Source organism: Lagopus muta, chromosome Z, assembly GCF_023343835.1.
Source record: "Lagopus muta isolate bLagMut1 chromosome Z, bLagMut1 primary, whole genome shotgun sequence".
Taxonomy (NCBI): Eukaryota; Metazoa; Chordata; class Aves; order Galliformes; family Phasianidae; genus Lagopus; species Lagopus muta.
In genome coordinates this window covers 21210764-21227763 of record NC_064472.1, presented here as the reverse complement: position 1 = coordinate 21227763, position 17000 = coordinate 21210764, and the positions used below count along the sequence as shown (strand labels likewise).

Sequence of the window (17000 nt, the reverse complement as noted above, 5' to 3'; positions counted from 1 at the left end):
TTTTGATTGATTTAGTGTGTGATGTATTTCTTTTTCAGCTGTATGGAATTCTGCTCCTTGTGAGTTTCAGGTTACTTGACCCTGACAGCTAGGCTTTATATTCAAGTATGCTGCTGGAGCTGGACTGTAAAACTTCTTGTGCATTTTGTCTGAGAATTCACAAACAAGGAGGACCCTTTACAGTAACACAGTAAGCCCACTTGGCCATCAGGTGAACTTTAAAGAACGAAAATGATTTGTTGTTCTCTACACAAAGTTCCATCAAGTCAAGAATTGTAAAACTTTCATGAGAACATAAATACCTAAATATGCCAATACATATATCAGCTTCAGGAAGTCTACATGTGTTTCCAAAGATCTGAGTGAGAACACTGGAAGATACTCCAGAATTCTGATTACAGGTATGACAAATGGATTTCTATAGCAGAGTCTTTGTAACTTAGAAAAAAAAAACAGTATTCCTTCTGGAAAAGTGTAGATTTAAAATAAAATAAAATAATAAATATATACATATATATATGTTTATATATATATATTTCTATACGTTTAATAAGGATATAAAGATGGTGAAAGTTCAGCTGGAAAGCCTGGTGTTTATGAATAGACAGCTATAGCTTAATGTCAAGAGTGAAAACACAAATTCAGTGGATTCACTTAGTTAGAAGAATGTATGTACACAAAGCATGCGCAATATAAACTTAATGAAGAAGGGTTTTGAAAATTTATTGGAGTATTTAGAATTTACATAATTTTAACAAGCTAGTAATAATATGAAAAATTGAGCACAATTCAGAAATATGAAGTTTGATGGCTGAATTTCAATAAACAATACAGATATCAGGCAGAGACAGGTTAGGCAATCATTCAGTAGAAAACAATTTGTGGCTTAGAATGGATTTGAAACCAGGCATGAAAGAAACAAGACAAATAAAGTAATCCTTCCATTTAACACTAAGTGTTGTATCTAGTCATGAACCACTCAGAAATCTCAGGAAGAACGAGAAATTGAGAAACAATAATATCCATGGAAAAGCTAAAAATCTTTTTGTCCTGGTTAAAAAAATGCATTTATGATTATTTTCATATGTGTTAAAAGAGCTTCAAAAAGAGAAAGTGAACTCTTTTGCAAAGTCTGTTGTGAATTGGATATTAAATATTTGATATCATATAGAATCATAGACTTTTAAGTTGGAAGGGGCTGTCAAAGGACAGTCCAACTCCCAGTCCAACTCCCCAGCAATGAACAGGGACAGATACACCAGCATCAGATCTTGTACCTGAGTGCAGAGGCCCGTCCAGCCTGACCTTGAATGTTTCCACAGGTGGAGCATCCACAGCCTCTCTGGGCAATCTGTTCCATTGCCTCACCATCTTCATTGTAAAAAACTTCTTTCTTACATCCATTCTAAATTTCCTCTTTATTTTGAAACCATTTCCCCTTGTCCTATCACAACACACGCTGCCAAAGAATCTGTCCTCTTCTCTTTCACAGCCCTGCTTCACATACTGAAAGGCTGCTCTCAGATCTCTCCAGAGCCCTCTCCAGGCTGAACAGCCCCAGCTCTCCTAGATGGTCCTCATAGGGGAGGTGTTCCATCTCTTGGATCATTTCTGTGCTTTCCTCTGGGCCTACACTAAATGGTCTATATCTCTCATGTACAGGGGCTCCACATCTGGATACAGTACTCAAGCTGAGGTCTCACCTGCACAGAGTAGAGGGATAGGATCACCTCCCTTGACCTGCTGACGACACATCTTTTCATGCAGTCCAGATCCAGCTAATGTTCTGGGCTGCAAGGGCACATTGCTGGCTCACATCCAGCTTCCCATTTGCCAGTACAAGAAGTTCTTCCAGGCAGGGCTGTGTTCCCTCCTTTCATCCCCAACCTTATACTGATAGCGCAACTCAGGTGCAAGACCTTGCACTGGGATTTACTTACTCTCATGAGGTTTACCTGAGCTTGAGCCTGTCTAGGTCTCTGTGAATGGCATTCTGTCCCTTGGGTGCATCAACTGTACCACACAGCTTGGTGTCATCTGCAAACTCACTGAGGGTTCACGCAATCCCACTGTCAGTGTCTGCACTGGTCCTACTACTGACCCCTGAGGCACACCACTTCTATTATCATAGAATAATAGAATTACAAGGTTGGAAACAACCTATAAGATCATCTAGTCCAACTGTCTCCTCATCACCACTGCCACCACTAGCACTAAACCATATCACGCAGTACGTCGTCCAGACACCTCTTGAACACTGCCAGGGATGGCGACTCCACCACCTCCCTGGGCAGGCCATTCAAGCCATGTCTCACACCCAGTTCCTTATTCATCGAACAGTCCACCTGTCAAATTCATATATTTCCAATTTGGAGAGAAGGGTGTTATGGAAGACCATGTCAAAGGCCTTACTTGAAGTCCAGATTGTATCAGTGGATCTTTCCTAATGATGCAGTTATACTATCACACCACTGACATGGTTGGTCAGACAGGACTTGCCTTAGTGAAGCCATGCTGGTTTTCCCATATCACCTTGAACTCTTCCATGTGCTCGAGCATAGCTTCCAGGATGATCTGCTCCATGATCTTCCTGGCAAAGAAGTAAGGCTGACAGGTGGGTAGTTCCCTAGGTCATCCTATCTTAAAAATGGAAAAACAGATGCCACAATGTCTTTTTTCCAGTCACTAGGGACTTCATTCACAGAATCACACAGAATCACAGAATCACCCGGGTTGGAAGGGACCTCAAGGATCATGTAGTTCCAACCCCCCTGCCTAGCAGGGCCACCAAACATACACATTTAGATCAGGTTGCCCAGGACCCCGTCCAACCTGGCCTTAAACACGTCCAAGGACGGGGCATCCACAACCTCCCTGGGCAGCCCGTTCCAGGGCCTAACCACTCTTCTTGTAAAGAACTTCCCCCTAACATCCAACCTAAATCTTCCCTCCTTCAACTTGGATCCATTTCCCCTAGTCCTGCTATTGTCAGCCCTTTTGAAGAGTTTACTCCCCTCCTGGGTGTAGGTTCCCTTCAGGTATTGATAGGCTGCAATGAGGTCACCCCGCAGCCTTCTCTTCTCCAGGCTGAACAAGCCCAACTCCCTCAGCCTGTCCTCATAGGGGAGGTGCTCCAGCTCCCTGATCATCTTAGTCGCCCTCCTCTGGACCCTTTCCAAAATCTCTATGTCTTTCTTGTACTGAGGGCTCCACACCTGGACACAGTACTCCAGATGGGGACACAGTACTCCAGATGGGGAGTTCGCCCAGACATCTGCTGGAAGAGTAGCATCATGAGATGCAGGCAATCCAAGAAACACCTGGAATGCACTAAGGATAACTTCCTCAGTCAAGTAATAGAAGGCCCTACTAGGGGGAATGCAATATTGGACCCGTGCTCACCAGTGCAAATGAACTGAGAGATGACATCAGGATTGAAGGCTGCCTGGGATATAGTGACCATGGTTGAGTTCATGGTCCAGAGGGATATTAAACAAAGAGTAAAATTAGAAGACTAAATTTTAGGAAAGCTAACTTCCAGTTCTTCAGGGAGTTAGTAAGCAAAACACCCTGGCAAAATATCCTCCTGGGCAAGGGTATAGCAGAAGTGGCAGATCTTTAAGGAAGCTTTCCTTAGTGTGCAAGAGCTCTCCATCCCCGTGTATAGCAAATCAGGAAAGGAAGGCAAGAGACTGGCATGGCCGAACTGGGATCTGCTGGTCAAAATGAAGGGTAAGAAGAAAATGCACAGGTAGTGGAAATAGGGACAGGTTCTGTGGGAAGACTATGAAGAAGCTGCTAGGCTGTGTAGGGATGGGTCAGGAGAGCCAAGGCCCAGCTTGAACTGAACTTGCCAAGGGATGCCAAGAATAAGAAAGACTGCTACAGGTACCTCAACCAGACGAGGAAGGTCTGGGAGGGTGTATTCCCCCTAGCAAGTGAAAAATGCAAGCTGCTAACAACAGACAAGGAGAAGGCTGAGGTACTCAACAACATCTACAGATGTCATCTACCTGGACTTCAGCAAAGCCTATGACGTGGTCCCTCATCACATCCTTCTAGACAGAAGACTTGTAGAGGTATGGATTTGAAAGATGGTCTGTTCGACAGATTAAGAACTGGTTGGCTGGTTGCAGACAAATGGTTGTGATCTGTGCTTCTATGTCTGGGTGGAGGCTGGTCACAAGCTGTATCCCCGAAGAGTCAGTCTAGGAACGGATGCTCTTCAGCATCTTTATCAGTGATATAGACAAAGAAATTGAGTGTACCCTCAGCAAGTTTGCAGATGACACTAATCTGAGTGGTGCAGTTGATACACTTGGGGAGGGAAGCCAGAGGGACCTGGACAGGCTGGAGAAGTGAACATAATGAGGTTCAGCAAGGTGTTGCACTTGGGCTGGGGCAATCGCAAGTATTTACACAAACTGGAGGAAGATCTCCTTGAGAGCAGCCCTGCACAGAAGAACTTGGGGGTCCTGGTGGACGAGAAGCTGGACATGAGCCAGCAGTGTGTGCTTGCAGCCCGGAAGGCCAACTGTGTTGTGGGCTGCATTAAAAAAGGGGTGGCCAGCAGACAGAGGGAGGTGATTGTCCCCCTCTACTCGGCTCTTGTGAGGCCCCATCTGCAGTACTGCGTCCAGGCCTGGGGTACTGGGGTACCCAGCACCAAAAAGATGCAGAGCTCTTGGAACAGGTCTAGAGGAGGGCCAGCAAGATGATCAGAGGGCTGGAGCACTTCTCCCATGAAGAAAAGTTGAGGGAACTGAGCTTGTTTAGTTTGGAGAAGGCTACACAGAGAGCTCACTGTGGCCTTCCAGTACTTGAAGGGAGTGTACAGGAGGAGGAATGACTGTTTACATGGGTTGATAGCGACAGGACATAGGGGAATGGTTTTAAACTAAGACAGGGGAGATCTAGATCAGACATCAGAAGGAAGTCTAATCTAGAGGGTGGTGACACACTGGAACAGGTTGCCCAGACAGACTGTGCATGCCCCATCCCTGGAGGCCAGGCTGGATGTGGCTCTGGGCAGCCTGGTCTGTTGGTTGGCAACCCTGTACATAGCAGGGGGGTTGAAACTAGGTGATCTTTGAGGTCCTTTTCAACCCAGGCCATTCTATGATTCATGTAAAGGACTATCAAAAGGAAGACTATATTACATCTAAATATTTAATACCACTAGGAATAGTTAAACAGATAGAGATTGGAATCTCTATCATTGGACTTCAAGAACAAATTTGACAAACAGTAAGAAAACTGCATGTCCTGCATTCCTTTCAGACTACGGAGATGGTTTAATTATGTTACATCCGGGGGTCCTGCTCTGGCCCTTTTCTGGTGCAGCTTGAATTCAGCTTTCATGGTGAATTCAGAAATGAAAACTTATCAAATGAGCAGCAACATTATTTTCTAATAAGAATAAACAGGTCTTTGTTAGAGCGTATGTTATCTGGGAAAATGTTTCACTTCTTAGCAACAGAAGATCTAATCTCATCCTTCTTTTAAACAGATAACAAAAGAGCCCAGAATTCACCAATCCCTTTCTGTCAGGGATTAAGTATCACTGTCTGTTGGCGTAGTATTTGTAAATTAGTGACAACTACAAAAATACACAGATGAGCTTACAAACTTGCCAACATTTCTTTAGAACATAGCTGGATTGGGATATTTTTTACTACATGTATTTTTAATTTAAGAATTATGGAGAAAATGAAGAAACATGGGTGTTTCAGCGTTGTAAGCATCATTCTTACTTTTTAAACAAATTAACTATAGCAATCAATCTTTGAATTGCCAATCAAACTGCAATACTTGACTGCATCTGAATTTTTTTCTCCCATGCCGGACTCTTCTCCATGAAAGATATTTTGTTATGTTCATAGGACCTGCATCATTAGTTCCACCATATGGAGTTGTGACAGTATTTTTTTTTGACTGAAGCTTGCTTTTAGCTATAGGTGTAACTATTTGATACTAAAATCATAGGCCTACAGTAGCACTGCAACTTGTCTATGTATTATATACATGCAAAGATTTATATCAAGCATTTCTAATCTTGAGTAGCTGTGCTCTGTAGAAAACAAATCTGTGCAGTAGTTTCACTTTAGAATTCAAGCATATTCACTAGTCCAGAAGAGAAGTAACATGTAAATGAATTATTCCAGCTAGGTCTTATACAGTCACATTTTAAGTCTTCACACTTTTAGTCTCCAAGCAGATGACACCTCACTGCATCTGTGATGAATGCGATATACATTTTGGGGAAAAGTCTGTCATTTGAAGATCCAGTTAAGACTTTCAGGCCAGAACAAATGACTGCACTCTGCACAAACTATATGAAAGAGAAGAAGGAAGTCCTACACCTGATCTCTTCTTAGGTAGATTGAAACCAAATAGCAAGTAAAGATCAGTAAGTACTAAAGAAGTCTGACAAATCATAAACAATAGTTTTCAATATGGAGCCATAAGACAGTAATACCAGGATGAACAAGTATGTCCTCCTGAGGTACCTAGATGCCACAAAAATGCATCTGTCCACTTGTTTGCGACATTTTTACTGTTATGTTTCTGGTAGTGCATACTGTGTTTATTCTGACAGTTTTGATTTCTGGGGGAAATTAGATTTTGTTTGCTGCAGACAGATAGATACAGTCGTTCTCACTTAGCAGCAGAGTTTGCAGTTGAACGTCTCAGCAGAGATCTTTCTATTTCACGTATATTACACATCTCAGATCTCTTCACAGCACTTCCTCAGATGGCTTCTTAGACAGTAAAATCTGGTAATAATTATCAAACATCATACACACTGTTTACAAAAGAGTCATATTTCTTTCTTCTTTTTCTCCTGCATAAAAAGTAGAATGCTGCTGAAAAGTACCCAAATGTCTGCTATGCTTCATGCCAATACAGCAGCTCAGCCAAATATGCAGAGAAAAGTTTGCCAAATAAAAGAAAACATAACAAATTCGTAATGGTTTCTATCTTGACAGAAAATGAAAATTATACCTCAATGTGTGGCCACTCATGTGGACACATAAAAATGTCATAGAGGCAATCGTTCTACCTCAGATAACACACACTGACAGTAGAGCAGCACATACTGGCTAGCTTTCACTTCCCATAAAAACAGCAGCCATGACCTACAAAACGAGCTGAAGGAATCACATAATTTGTGCATATCATACATGCATATGCCGTGCACTAATTACATTTATCATAAATAATGCAAAATAGAATGTTTGTTTTTTTAGTAGAATGACTGTCTTTATAAGAGCAGATTGGAATTAAGAAAGTATTTTTAAAAGTGAAGTCACCATAGTTATCTCAAATAATCCAATTCAATGAAGACAATGAAAACACAAGCCTTTATCCCCAAATGCAAAATTCAAATCTCAAAGCCATCTAAACAGTCTGAAGTTGAATGATATTTATAAAACTTCACTGCTTTTCTAATGTTGTATATGGTTATAGCCAATTTATGTAATATGCATATTTTATAATTTATTTCACTTTGAAGTAAATTCTTTGAAATTGTAGCAAGACTCATTTCTCTGTAAAGGCAATAAGAACCTTTACTGAACTGTGAAATTAATATTATGAGCATTGATTATTAGACTATTACCTAGCTTTATATCATTCTAAGTCTTTATTTCAGTGCAATGTTGTTTTCAGAACAATGTCATTTTTTGGAACAAAAATATAAGCAATTTCATAATCTCAAATTGCAACAGTCTTTTCGTACTGTATAGATTATATATCGGGTGAAGAATTATCACGAATTAGATATTAGTAAATACTCAACAGGGAACATGAAAGACTCTGTAAGCCCTTAAAAGTCTACACCTGGAGATAAAGATATGGCTGCATATTTTCTGGAGAGCTTAAAAGCACATCAGTACCCCAGAAGAGTCTCCAAGTCCTAGTGAAATCTTCAAAACTTAGGGACTAAAAATTTACGCTGTATGTTCTTCCTTACCCTCAAAGAGCTGCATAATGTCTGAGACAGAAGACGACATAGTGATGAAAGACTATATGGTTTAAAGATCTACCAAATAGATGGTAACCAGAGAAAACTTAAAATAATAGCAAGCAGCATGTAATAAGATTTATCCTAATATAGGAAATTCTCTACTTTCAAAGAGAATCTGAAGCAAAAATCATTCTGCTCTAATTTATCTTTTGAATAATATAATTAAAGAAAGCATAGTTACTTCTTCATTTCAGGTAATGGAGTTAGCATTAAAACTGAAAAGAAAACTTCAGAAATTGAATCTGAACTTAGTTTGCTTAGGTTCTAAAGCGAAAAGAAATCCTCAGTTCTTACGTAAAATAAAAGTATTCTAAACAAAGTACATAATCAGTAAAATAAGAAGTAAAATGATATGCTGTGACATGTTTGAATTGCTATTGTTTTAAATTATTTTAATAGCTTATATAGTAACTCAAATGCACTTTCATCACCTTTATCTGTTAAAATGAAAACAGATTAAAATAATACTCACAAAGAAGCGCTGAAAAAATAAATGCTCTCATTATGATCTACATAAGAGAATATGTTGTTTTATGATTGCAAGAACTTTATGCTAACTGCTGTACTACAAATGCCTTCCATACATTATCTTCTTTCCCACTATTTTTTATGTTCTTTTCTTACTTACCTCACATATCTTTTTTCAACTGTAGAATTACAGAAAAAATATATAACAGTCTGCATTTCTTCATAACATTACCTGTCTTATCATCTGAGAGAAAACCTTAATTAAAGTTATGGCTATCTTACTGTTTTACAAGAGTCTTCTCAAAAAGATACAGGGTACTTTAATCATGTTTAGCGAAGTAATCCATTTTCAGTTTAAAAACAGAACATCCTTTTATTCTCCTTTTTGTAGTTCAGTCTTTTCTGTGCTTAGTTATTGGTGCTATTCTAGGGATTTGGGGAAGATAGATTATTGTACTAGTTTTCTTCCAAAACAGAAGCTTTTATGAAGATCTGAAGGCTATACTTCATACATATTTTCACATACTTATTTAAAATTATCGGAGATATAGAAATACAACTGCCAAAGTCTTAGTTAAATTTTCTTTTTCAGAGCTAGTTTTGTTGTAGCATGACTGTTTACGTGTATAAATAAGGAACACTGTAGGCAGAGATATTTTATTAGACCTAAAACTTGTCTTATAAAAATTATGACCAGTTGAACATTTTTTTCTAACTATTTCATGCACGTATTGTTATTATCGTCTAGCAGCTCACACTGTAAGATTACAGGATCACAACTCAAATCACAGTGATTTTTCTCCTTCCCTACCTAAAGGTGAATTCTTTCACTGACATAAATAAACATGGTAAGGCTGCTTCTGTGACTGGAAAGTGTTGAGGTCAAAACTTCTGCAGTGCTTCATCAACTGCTTTATTGCGGTCACCCTCCCCACCCCTTAGTTGAATCTTCCTTATCGCATCCATCAGTCTTTAAAATATAACCCCCAGTATGGGTGGCAAAGCATTTCCCACTGTCCTGCTTTATTTTCCGAAGCACTAAACCTAGCGGACACCTGCTGCATCAACTCTCTTTTAATTTAGTGTTTCAGCTGCTTTTAAATTTAAGCTTAGAAGTGTAGGGTTTCAGAAACACGTAGAGAAGTTTATGTAGAAGTGATGAAATTAGTAAATTTTAAGGCAAAAGGCTGCTAATTCCTTTCAGAACTTATTTCCTGCTGGAGATAAATGGCACAGAAAGCATATCACCTTGTTTCCTAATAATGATATCCAGAAGAAATAAGTAAAAGAAGCAAGCAACTAACTGACCTGTAAAAAGTAAAGTGTTAGTAAAAGAAGTCTTACAGAATAAGGATTCAATAAACCGAACAAAGAGACTGGTTTGCAAAACAAATGAAAAATGAAAACTGTTACTTCTCCTCTTTCAATCCTATTAGTAAAAAGACAAATAAAAATCCATAAAACTTACCATCCTTCATCAGTATCTACTTCAAATTCAGAAACCTCATTTTCAGGAGTTTCTTCAATTGCTTGGGTTAACTTTGATTTAAATCGGTCCAGCAGTGCCAGTGTCTGAAGTTAAATACATAGTTTTAAGGAAGTCAGATATATTTATGAACAAGTATTATACAACACCTTCAAACTATTATTTTGGGAAACAGTGTGATGAGATGGGAGAGCACTTTTCTATGACTTCAAAGAAAACTGCAGTGTCAAGCAAGTGAGAGTGAGGGGTGCCAAGAGTAACAGCATGTTGAGCAAGTGAGAGGGTGTGCAGTGCTGGGAGTACACATGCAAGAGAGCACTTGTCCAGCTGTCTAGTAAAATAAAAACACGTATTTAGGGAACACATACTTACACTATACTTACAGAATAAAATAGGTAATAAATTAGATAATACTGGCCACTGGACAACAAATTTTACTATTGGAATCTGTTAATTTCTTCTACTAAGGCAATCCACTGCACAAATTATAGACAATTCAACTACTGAAGACACAGCTTAACTGATACTCCTCTATTTTAAATGCTGGTCCTTTAAATTTTTTTGCTGACTGTAACAAAATCAAAGCTTTTTACTTGAATACTAAGAACCATCTTAACTAATTTGACCGACACAGGTCCTAACATTACACACACCATAAACATACTGATTTATATTTGGTATTTTATTTTACAAATAACACTGCCCTGTCTTTCAGCTATAACAAAGTCATTGAATCTGCAGTAACATCTGAAGATCATCCTGCAGGTCTTCTTTCTGATCATTTGAGAAGTAATGTTGATTACACAAGAATTGTATGCCTAAGCACTGTGATGGCACAAGGGTCACGGGGCTCTTCATAAAAAGGGCAAACCATAAGAAAAATCTTCACAGCCCGCAGCTTAATTCTTGCTGCTATTTGAGACATTACTGCAAAGGAAGGAGTCAGGGAATAAGTAATTAACTGAATTTTATGTGGCAGACTACATTTGATCTGTAGGTGATAGGTTGGCCACCTATGTTGTAAAACACCTCTGTATGGCTGTTTAGTTTTGTTTAGTCAAGTTTTTCAAATTTAAAAGAATAAAAACTAAACAAGAATAGAAAACAGAAATTGGAAATACCAGAAGTGTTCACTGGAATCAAATTTCCTTCTGGGAGCAATCTTAACTTTAGGAGTTTCCTGGCTTTTGAATTCTTTCAAAAACACATTTTAGCACTGCCAAAGGTGGGTTTTAGCTTTTTTTTTTTGCTTTTATTTTTTTTTATTTTACTGTTTAATCTTGCTTAAGCTGGGAGAGGAAATTTTCAGATATACTTGTGCCTGTGAATCATTCAAATTCTACAGCTTCTCATGCAATTGTAAACAAACTTCATGCTCACAACACCTAGGGCAGCAAATCTCTGTCCAGGACATAGATAAAAACAAATTAATCCTTTTCACGTGAAACTGTGATCAACTAAAGCCACATTTCTTACGTACTGTTTAACTTTCTATGGTGCCAGCATTATTCTAAACGGACCTGTCTTAGTCTTTCTGCTGTGAATGATTGGATGCAATGCTGTGGGCCATGTATCTTTAAAAACTGACTCATGTTGAATTCAAGATAATTTCCATTGTCTCGTATTCAAAAAAGACATATACATTACCCTCTCCAGCTCCTGAGCAGAACTCAGGAGCTGGAAAATAATATTGTATTGTAAGATATAGTAGGAAGGATGTAAGGGTAGAAGAGGCCCTCAACAAGTAAATTGGATTCTAAAGAACTTCATTATTAATTGTTGAAATGAGTTGATGACTCCTTGCTGAATAGCTGATTAATTACTGTTGAATAGTTTTTAAAAGGGCTACATAACTAAAAATTATAATCTACTAGAATACATATTCCCATCACTTTAAAACCCATATGCACAGCACAAATTTTAGATGAATGGTATTTAGCACTTTACAGTAGTTTCATGTGTTCAGCAGGTTCAAATATCCCTATTTTAGAAAAAAATATTTACATTAAACTTAAATTTGCTAATATTTGCATACTGAAGCTTACATACATTCTGACCATGGAAAATAATTTCAACTGTACTTAAAATGAGTTTTTAAAGTTCAGTTAAAAATGAGTTTTGTTCATTTCATAACACTCAAAGATATGGTTGAATTTGATCTCTATAAAACATTATTTAAAATGTGGAAAAAAGCCTCACATTTTGGACAGATACCAAATACACAAATTTCTCAGTGCTATTTTATGGGAAGTTGCAAAGCCAAGAACAGAACTGCAGAGAAATGCAAACTCTTGTAAATATAATCAAGGATACTTCTGTGTGGATAACTTTTCCTTTTGGAAGATTTTAGTGACTTAACTGACAACACATTCAAATACATACTGAAACCTTGTCACACATGCACAATCACGTTTATTAGTGTTTAGAAATAATAATATACTTTTTAATGGAAAATTAACTGTAACAGATTTGTAAACTTTATTTTTTATCAAATGAAGATTAAAAAGTTTTCAGAACTCTCTGAAATCCTTATTGCCCAGGATTACCTGATCTTCACGGGAAACTCCTTTCTTTGGCTGCTGCTTCCGTTTGTCTTCATATTTTCTCTTCTCCTGACGGTATTCTTCAACAACACTATTTGGTGCAGGTTCCTCTTCTGAGTAAGGAAATACATTTGGTTAAAAAAATTACAGTTGGCTTTTTGATTTATTACCGTTTTGAAGAACGTTTGTTATTTCTGAAATACCAAACAGAAGACTTCCATAAAACGTTTCAGCTGTGTTACTTTCTGAGGAAGTAAGATGATTTGCTGCTCGATGAAATGAAATACAAAACACTGTACTAAGCAGACATGAACCCAAAATTTTTTATGTCAATTATATTATACCTCAGAGCCAGGGAAAGCAGGGAAAAACTCTGATGTTAAGACAGAAACAAAACCTGCTGAAATTTCATTAAGAAGTTTACCTTTATTCCTGAACACTTTTCCTGGAGCAGCTGAACTGGTACACTGTATTAATGTTTTGTAGCTATTGAGAAATTGTCAGTTTTTCTGTTTTATAGGCTGAAGAAGCTACAATTCCAATCTGTGATATTTGGATGACTGCTGATGGCTACACAGGGGCAAACTAAAATTCTCTCTTACTTCATTTGATGTTTTCAAAAAAGTTTATAACATGTCATAAAAAAGGAAGTAAATTTACAGAATGTGATCATCCTTTTAAATATATTTGCTTACATAAATCTACAAATAAAATCTCTTATTTCCGAGTTATCTTAATTTATAAGTTGCATGCATATACTTAAAAGAATAACTAGCAAGTCATCTTCAACAAATATATACAATATCATATAGAACTGCTTTTTTTCCATTTGATACATTGAGTGTAATGAAGACCAGAATGAAAAAAAATGAAATGAATGAGACAAAAGCTGCTATAAAAACATGTGCAGTGAAATACTGGATAAACTAAAAAATTAGCAAAGTACAATACTGAACTAAAAATTATAATGGCTCAGATTCATCTGTCTCTCTATTATCTCAGTCTTTTCTAGTAATTAAAAAAAACATGACTTTTTGCCTAAGTATGTGTATCCTATCAAACTTGTGTAGAAGCAACACAGTGTTTTGTTTCACTAATATTTAGTCCCTAGATAAATAACTTGAGCTACTAAATCACCAGATTTCTTACAGAAAGCAGCTTTTCAGGTAACATTTACCTAAAAGGGTCCTTTGAAAAGAATCTCAGCTACTCGATGGTAAATATAATTGTTCAGATACAACAAGCAAAAGATCTGTGACATTCATTATTAAAATTTCTGTAAATGCCAGTTTCAAACTGACCATAAACACTGTGATGCTTAAATACACTTATGTTGCAATTAAAGATGTGATCCTTAGTCACACACGTTTTTTGGCTAAGATTTAAATCTAGCATAGCTCAAATATAATCTTCATACAAATAGGATGAATTCCCTTGAAGCTGTATGTTTGTGTATTTTTATCGCAGAAATTCTCTGATCAAAAATATTTCCTATTTGCAAGAACAAACACAGCTAACTAGAAGGGAAAAGAAAGCATCTGGAAAAGAGAGTTGTTGGTGGAAAGAATCCCTTTCGAAATGTAAAATGCCCTTTTAAAATGCAAGAAGACATTTAATTATTATTTTGTACTTCTTCGCCAGTATCCCACAGCTCCTCCAAATCTTTTCTAACAGGGCTGGAAAAAGAGGACCAGGTCACTGTATGATGGACTTGAACTTCAAATGAAGCCTGACAAACTTAGGACCAGCTTGTTGATCTGAAGCATAAAGACCATTACGCTGGTATTTATATATTCAAAATTCAAATAAAAATGAATGAAAAAATGCCATGGGTACACTGCACTAACAATGAAATGCCTCACTGAAGTAGCATAGAATGAAGAAAATACTAGTTTAAATAACACAGAACATGCATGTGTATCCTAGAGCTATCAAATCACAAAGTGTAATTATTTTTTTTTTAATTCTGAGATGTATGCACACTGTATAATTAGGAAAGGTGAGGAAAAACAAAACAACAAAACACTAAATAACCTTCCTTATTGGAAATAAACTTCATTCTCACTTTAAGAAAATTTCTACTCAGCTAGCTTGAGTTACTGCCAAGACAACCTTCATCTTACTGTGACATAAACTTCAGCATTTGTGTAATTTATTTTCTTTCGGATAGATTCTTCTATCCTAAAATATTCCTTTAAGGAGTAACAGATGCCATCATGATGGTGTAATCTAATCTAAAACTTTGGTTTTGAGACATGGTTTCCAATGATATCTTGAAACAACAGAGGAGATTCAAGTCAGTAATCCAGAAAGGAAGAGACTGATTTTAAAAAGTACAAAAGGGTTTATTTTTTTCACACTTAAATTAGGAACAATTTAAATTATGTCAGTTTTCAAATACAAAATAGAAGAATTATAACAAACAAATGAGAACGTGATCTGAGAGTACTGTACTGAATGCCACTCTTCAAAATTTCAGATCATTTCCTAAACAGAAGATAGATCTTGCTATAAAAGTTTTAAGCTTCATTCCTACAAGTAGAATTAAATAGTGTAAACACTCAACAGTGTTGCATCAAACACCTTCCATTTCACAAACTACAACTGAATTTTACCTTCCACTTTATGAAAACCAAGAACTTATACGCCTTCAGACTGGTAGATCAGAAAAATACAGTCCTTGTTTAAGGCTGCAACCTCATTGCAGCATTCCAGTACTTGAAGGATGTTTATACAGAGGAAGGTGTCTGAATTTTTAATATGGTCTGATAGTGATAGCTCAAGGAGGAATGGATATAAATGGAAAGGGTAGATTTAGGTTAAATGTTAGGAGGTGGGTACTGAGGCACTGGCACAGGCTGCCTAGAGAAGCTGTGGATGCCTCATCCCTTGAGGTGTTCAGGACCAGGTTGCACAGGGTCCTGGATACCCCTGAGCTGGAGGCAACTGTTCCCACAGGAGTGTTTGTTTGAACTGGGTGAACTTTCAGTTCCCTTCCAACCAAGCCGTTCTGTGATTCTATGATTATGTCAATTTCTGTAATTAAGACCTTAGGTATTGGCTACGCAAACAAAACATTAATTTACTGCAAAGTAACATAAGATATAAAAACAATAAAATACAATATATACAGTTACTCTTCAATGAATTTACAATCTACTCTTTTTTTCATTAGAACTATCTAAATTGTTAATTTCTTCACATCTTAAACTATCGGTCAGTTACTATTACTCTGGAACTTCTAAGTTCTCAAAGAGCCACTATTGGCTCTAATAACCAAGGCAAGATTTAAGTCATATTTATTACTAGTGAACAACCAAATACATTTTTTTACAAAATGATTTTCCAGCGTTGAGCTTATTACTGGATTATATAGTTTCCTACAGTGAAAAATAACAGTTTCAGAACAAACTTACTGGTTAATTTAGCCAACTTAAACAGAATAATCTTACAAGTGATGTTTAGAGCTTCAAAACATTTGTTTGAAAAAGCAAGCTCCGCTAATAATGGACTTCAATAAGTGACAGTGGAAATTCCTAGTGAATTGTCTCTGAACTTTGGAAGCTTTTAGGCACACATTACAGACGTTGCAGGCTAAAATGTGGTTAATTCTCTAATGTCAGTTGACTTTGAAAACATGCTTAAGATTACTATTAAAATCACAGCTGGCTTACAGTGAGGCTTTTGTCATCTTTTCTTTAGCAAGCAGAAAAAGAAGAGGGAAAAGCATTTATTTTAGCAAGGAAGAGGCTGAATATGCATGCTGGGTATTACTTAAGGACAGTTTAAATGAGGAAAAATAAAAACTGAAACAGGAGAAGAAAATGAAAATTCACAAAAATGAAATATTCAGGATGCACACTTTCATACAGTGGAGCTATACTCTGTACTCCATATCCCACAAATAATCATACTTAACATGCTTTATGCTACATAATTTCAAAACAACCAAAATTTGGGTTTTGTAGTTTTCTGAAACATGCACAATTTCTCTTATGGTATCAGAAGTCAAGAAAACTTCTTGACAGGATTTAAGCAAATCTGTACATGCCACTGACATTACACAGACTTAATAATAAAAACAGATATAAAACATAATCTTAAACTGGCATCCTTGCTAGATTTGTAGACTTTCCTAAACACTTCAATCATTCAGTTCTCTTGCTACAAACTAGATAACAATCTGTGCCGCTGTAGGAGACTTACACTTCATGCTGATTTTTACATTAGTAGTTAGGTTATTATGTTGTGGCTTTTCTTTTTTCTCATGTAGGGTAGTTAAATTTCTTCATTCACAGAATCACAGAATCACAGGGTTGGAAGGGACCTCAAGGATCATTAACTCCAAACCCCTTCCACAGGCAGGGCCACCAACCTCCCCATTTAATACTAGACCAGGCTGCCCGGGCCCCATCCAATCTGGCCCTGAATACCTCCAGGGACAGGGCATCCACAACCTCCCTGGGCAGCCTGT

General features: G+C 37.2%; 1 protein-coding gene across 1 annotated transcript in view; it reads right to left on the bottom strand.

The window, feature by feature from the left end:
* The window catches only part of CWC27 (CWC27 spliceosome associated cyclophilin), a 118967-nt gene that overhangs the window by 12319 nt on the left and 89648 nt on the right, over positions 1–17000 (bottom strand). Inside the window, exons 12-13 of the mRNA XM_048930677.1 lie at positions 12530–12639; positions 9966–10069 (exon numbers count right to left, since the gene is read on the bottom strand). Of these exons, the coding sequence (XP_048786634.1) occupies positions 9966–10069; positions 12530–12639 (214 nt within the window). The remainder of the gene's footprint in view (positions 1–9965; positions 10070–12529; positions 12640–17000) is intronic.